Source organism: Egretta garzetta, unplaced genomic scaffold, assembly GCF_000687185.1.
Source record: "Egretta garzetta isolate BGI_Z169 unplaced genomic scaffold, ASM68718v1 scaffold471, whole genome shotgun sequence".
NCBI classification, from domain to species: Eukaryota; Metazoa; Chordata; class Aves; order Pelecaniformes; family Ardeidae; genus Egretta; species Egretta garzetta.
The window spans coordinates 460,692-466,831 of NW_009258629.1; the positions used below are offsets into that span (position 1 = coordinate 460,692).

At 43.1% G+C, this 6,140-nt stretch overlaps 1 protein-coding gene across 1 annotated transcript in view; it reads left to right on the forward strand.

Moving 5' to 3' along the window:
* Positions 1 to 6,140, forward strand: part of SNX18 (sorting nexin 18) — a gene marked incomplete at its 5' end in the record, with an annotated part of 19,203 nt that continues 13,063 nt past the window's right edge. Inside the window, one exon of the mRNA XM_009648271.1 lies at positions 1 to 973. Coding sequence (XP_009646566.1) covers positions 1 to 973 — 973 coding nt within the window. The remainder of the gene's footprint in view (positions 974 to 6,140) is intronic.

The window sequence follows — 6,140 nt, forward strand, 5'->3', positions numbered from 1 at the left end:
GGCGCCAAGAGCTCGGCCACGGTGAGCCGCAACCTCAACCGCTTCTCCACCTTCGTCAAGTCTGGTGGGGAGGCCTTCGTGCTGGGCGAGGCGTCGGGCTTCGTGAAGGACGGGGACAAGCTGTGCGTGGTGCTGGGCCCCCGGGGCCCCGAGTGGCAGGAGAACCCCTACCCCTTCCAGTGCTCCATCGAGGACCCCACCAAGCAGACCAAGTTCAAGGGCATGAAGAGCTACATTGCCTACAAGCTGGTGCCCAGCCACACCGGCCAACAGGTGCACCGCCGCTACAAGCACTTTGACTGGCTCTACGGGCGGCTGGCCGAGAAGTTCCCCGTCATCTCCGTGCCCCACTTGCCGGAGAAGCAGGCCACCGGCCGCTTTGAGGAGGACTTTATCTCGAAACGTCGCAAAGGCCTGGCCTGGTGGATGGACCACATGTGCAGCCACCCTGTGCTGGCTCAGTGCGACGCTTTCCAGCACTTTCTCACCTGTCCCAGCACGGATGAGAAGGCCTGGAAGCAAGGCAAGCGCAAGGCCGAGAAGGATGAGATGGTGGGTGCCAACTTTTTCCTGACCATCAGTGTTCCCACAGGCCCCGGGGCCAGCCTGGACTTGCAGGAGGTGGAAAGCCAGGTGGATGGCTTCAAAGCCTTCACGAAGAAGATGGACGAGAGTGCCCTGCAGCTTAATCACACGGCCAATGAGTTTGCCCGCAAACAAGTCACTGGTTTCAAGAAGGAATACCAGAAGGTGGGGCACTCCTTTAAGTGTCTCAGTCAGGCTTTTGAGCTGGACCAGCAGGCCTTTTCGGCTGGCCTCAACCAAGCCATAGCCTTCACTGCAGAAGCCTACGACGCCATCGGGGACCTCTTTGCAGATCAGCCCCGGCAGGACCTAGATCCTGTGATGGATTTGTTAGCGCTGTATCAGGGGCATTTGGCCAACTTCCCAGACATCATCCACGTCCAGAAAGGTAACACCCTTATGTGTTTTCTGAAACGGTTAAATTTTTCGTATCAGTGGTATGCACAGAGATGTAGGGACCAGGGGCTAAATTTGCCCTGCGTCTGGCTTGCTAGCCTTGGGTTAAATCCTTCCATGTTTACTCAGGTAACCGGTTGCTAAAAGTACAAAAACCACATCAGTGACAATTTTCATTCTGTGCCAGAGGTCTAGACATAGCTGAGGATTTTACTGGTCGGAGTTTGCTGCGCTTGGCTGTGTGTATCTCTGAAAGAAACCACATCTGCCTATACTGCTGATACATTAAAGATTAACGGGCTTGTTTACAAACCCTGGAGATGAAGTGGTATGAAAACATCTAGTACGCTTTGATATATGTTAGGTATTTTAAATCTTTGATTTAGTAGATAATAAATATGAAGTAATTTGAAGATGCAGGTACTCCTCTGATTGACCGCCTTGTTTGAGGTGCGCTTTGCAGTGTCGGACAGGCAGATGAGATGTTTAAAGCTGTTGAGGTTTCTCAGTTTAGCCATGCATTAAACTCTCTTCATGCCTTTGTAAGAATAATGATCTGCCACGGTGTTCTTAATTGGAGTTGTTCATCCTTTGCCCTTATTATTGTAAAAAGATGTTGTTCACCTGTTATCCTTTCAGCATCCTTCTAGCTGAAACAGGCTTCTGAGGTTCAGACTGCTGTTTGTATGGCACTTTGTGATCCATCGGAGATGAAGAAACTCCAAATATGAAAGAATCATGTGCTACATAACTAGTGACACTTGTTCAGATAAACAGAAGTTTACACTTCTGAAACACTATATATACCTGTAGCTGATTTCCCTGCTGTGAAATTAATGGTATTCATGTATTCTTCACCATTGTGGGAAGACTAGCCCATCATTCATTCTTTTTGCTGTTACGTTCCTTACCTGTAGTTTTCAACTCGAAGATCAGGGGATGGGCTGGGGATTGGAGCTGTAAAAGAGACCGGGAAAATATTACATATGCTCTGCAGAAATGGGTGTAAGTCACCTGAGAAAATGCATGAGCTTTATTGAAGATTGTTTTGGAGATTAATAAGTGGTGTTCCCACATCCCAAGAGGCAAGAGCTTGAATTGTCAGTCACAGTGAATCAGTCTTTGTGCCCTTACATGACACTTCCAGGGGTTTTGCATCTGGAACAGTACCTTGAGTTTGATGACAGAAGAGTTGGAAGAGTTTTTTCAACAGATCAAAAAAGGCAGATTTCCCGGAGGTATGCGTTATTGCTGGGAAAATCTGAAGAAACAGACTTGTACAAAATGCACAATTTATTGTTATTTAACAAGGTAAGCTTTTCATAAAAATTGCATGCATCAAAGTCAGATTTCCATTCTCCTGTCAAATCTTGAAAATTGTGAGTGGAAACTTAAACAATCTTATTCTGAAGAGACGAGGGAAGTATGCAATCCAACCTTTGAGGAGTTGTTCTGCTAGCTGCTGTGGCACTGTGTTCTGATAACAACTTTCAAGGATTTTAAATTTGGAGAGAAGGGTGGCCTTGGCGGTGCCTTGTGTTTGAGAGCAGAGCATTTTAAAGTGAGTTGTCAACTAATAAAAGGGCTATCTGTAAGCTTCTGGGAAAAAAAAAATAAAGGGAAAGGTGTTTTATTAGGTGGAAAATTTAAATAATACATCCTCAAGCTTTAAGGCTACATCGCATTCTTCACTGCAGTATTTTTGGAGATGAGACTTGGAAGAGAGGATTGGGAATAATAGGATATGTGCTTGATTCAACCCTGCTTCTTTTATAGTTCTATTTGAATTTGTGCTTACTGATTAGGTTTACCTTGCTGAACCATAGAAAGTTCATCTAAATGACCTTCCAGTAGAGCAGTGCATGAGCATGACGTATGTAGCATTGATTTTGTGCCAGAGCACTGTCCTGGAGCTGGCTGGAGAAACGTACAGCCAGTCTGCATGCAAGGTGCCAGTGGTCCAGCATCTCTTGGGCTACCACTGCCTTCAACGCAGTATTATCCTTGGTGCATACTTGCCATCAGAAAATGGCATCAGTTTGAGAGGTTGGTCTCTTGACTCTCCACGTTTATGGTAGGAACAGAGTTAGGATTGGGTTACGTGTTTCTTGTTGTTCCCGTTACAAAACAGGCAAACTGAGAGGAAGATGATTTTTACAACTGGTATATTGTTGGTTTATTACTCTTAAGAGTTACTTGTAAGAAGGTATAACTTTTTGATTCCAGATAGTAAACTTCAGAAGAAAGTATGAACTGTTTGGTGTTCTTACAACGTAAGAGCATTCTTTTAAATTTACTATCTGGGATAGTTGCCAGTTTTTCGAATTATTATTGTCTGTATAGACTAAACAAATGTCTGTTGGTGATAATAGATCATCTGAAAAATAGAGTTGACCTGTCTTTCTTCAAGTGTTTTGTTTTCTGGTGTACAACAACTTTGTGCAGTAAAATGACCCCAAAGTGCCCTTAGAAATGGTAGAAACAGCAGCCTGACTGATGCATTGCTTACATGGCCGTGCCTTTACAAAGATGAACTCTGAAGTTCCTTTGTTTTCTGCGTAGCACAGACGTATTGCCCACTTGGGATAAAACCAAAGGCCTTTTCTAGACTCCATTTCTGTATTTCCCTAGACTTAAGAAGGACCATAAAATAAGGCGGCTGTGCCCAAAAGTTGCCCGTGTCTGTGGGTCGAATATTCAACTGCATTGTCCAGTTACGGGTTTGCCCTACTGCACCTAGTTGAAAAGCTGCTGAATGCCATTTGGAAGTGTGTTTTGTGGTATGGACTGAGAAGTCTGCGCCTCTGGGGTTTTTTAATCATTTCTGCAACTTCTGCAGAAAGGAGGACAGAGAATCTGTGAGTCAGAGACAAAGATTTCCCCTGTTTGGGCTCTGTCTTTTCTCCTAGAATTATGAACCAAAGCCATGTAAGCCCCACTGTTGCTTTGTCTGCATATCAGCAGGAAAATGTGTTAACTGTTGTGCTTTTAATTGCTCTGCTGTCCAGGTCTTTCTGCTTCTGCTGAGGACATCATCCAAGACCTGAAGTGTGCAGAAAGGGGTTGTCATTTTCATCACTTATGTAAAACAAGTGAACTGGGGACTCTGGGAATATTTTCAAAATCTTTATTATCTTATCAATATTTTAAGTATTTTATGCAATGGCAGTAGCTTCAATAGGAGATTTTTAAAAGATTCCTTTCCCTCTGCCTCCTTCATCTTGAGCACCCAGTGTTTAAGGAATTTTCTGTGAGGGAAGGAAGAGCTGAAGTTCCTGCTCCAGAAGAGGCAGAGGAAGGGTTTGAACTGTTCTGTCCCACGTGCCAGTTGAGAATCAACTTGTCAGTGCTTTGTGAGAGACCTGACCTGGTTTCGTGTGTTCCAGTCCAGGTCTGAAGGTTCATTGGATTGACCCCTACAGCGAAGAACTCTCTGAGTTGGAAGCCCCACGTTTCCATCTGGAAGTTCTTGCTTTGAGAACCCACAGAGGCTGGCACAGTGTATCAGCCCCAAGGCATGCATCTCTTACAAATGACTTGCTGTTTTATAGATTTTATTCGGAAAACTAAGTCATTAGGGGAAAACTGGCACCTGTAGGGGTAGATGATGGCAGAGTGGTGTCTTGAGCAGCTAAGCACCCAAATACTTGTACGAATCTAGCCCTCAACCCCCCATAGGTAAATGCTTCTAAAGTGCTTGCATGAAAGTATTCCTGTGCATACCTGTGTGTTTTGGAGTGGAAGATCCAAGTATGTTAGACACATATACTTGGACTCGGTTTTCTTTAGCCTTTGGCAAAAGATTTGTAGAAAGGGAATGTTAAATTCAGTAGGCTCAAAAATTAAGCTGCATTGTAGTAATTTTCTTTTGCAGAACTGATGTATCTTTCAAGAAATACTAGATTCAGTTGCTTTAATTTTGAGAAGAGGAGCAGTCTCCTGTCTTCGTTTGTAATGGATAATGCCTTCTTTTCTGTGTTTTAAGGTCTACTTGTGGAAATTCCCTAGGCATTCTTGGCAAAATAATTCCTAAATATTAATTGCTGGAGCTTCACTCAACTGATGAGATCTTCTGACTTCAGTAATCTTCAACAGAAATGCTCACTGCAGGCCCATGCAAGTTCAGGTTCAGAAAATTTATGCACATGCAAGAATTTCAGATAGTTTATGCTAGTACTGTAGCTCATGCTTGACTGGCTATCTTGTCTTCATATTTGCTTAGTGAGAGTAGAGAAGTTATGGGTTTTCAAGCTTTGTCAGAGCAATTACTATTGGCTTTTGTAATTCCTGAAAGTGGAAGAAATACTGCCTAATCTGCTCATCTCTACTTTCTAGATTTCTTCTTTCTCTTAACATTATGATATTAAGGATAGGCAAACTTTTGGTTATGATTTTTGCAAAAGAGATCTGAGAAAGTGGTCAAAAGGTCTTCTAAGATGTAGACAGCAGTTCTGTTTCCTCTGCATGCCAAGAAAATTATTTCAAAAAATACCTGAATGACCTTTTTGCTTCTTGATCGCTGTGAAGAGTAAAAAAAACAGGCGAATGGTCTTATTTACCTGCAGGAAACTTAATTCTAGACATTGGCTCTAAAGTCTGAGCTGGGTGTGTTTTTAGAGTATCTTACAAAATCATAGGTGAAAAATCATTCCAGCTGGAAATGCATAAAAATTTCAATCATCAAAAAAACCCAAACAAGACCGAAACCTGGAACTCTGTAACATTTTCAGCAATGTTTTTTTTTTGCAGGGGGAAGGAGGGGTATGTATGTTCATGAATAAATCGGACTGGTCAAAGTTTCACACCTAAAATTTTGTATCACAGCATAAAAGCAGTGCTTTTCCCTCTTGTTTACTTTCTAACCTCTTAAATTTGTTGTGCAGACATGTTTTTTCCATCCCTGTTTTTCCTTTTATCTACCTTTTTTTTTTTTTTTCTTCCCTCTATCCCTCACACTTTGCATGGGGTTCAACTCGGGTGGCTACTGGCTAAGAGGTAGGCATGTAATCCTAGCCTGATGACCCTTAGAACAGTAAAAAGAGATGGGTACCTGCATTTCATCTGTTTAAAGACTTTGATGAGAAAGGTTGGGTTGCTCCAGGATGACTTGTATTTTGTGCCCTGTCAGCCTCCCCACTGCTGTTACAGCAATGATGTAG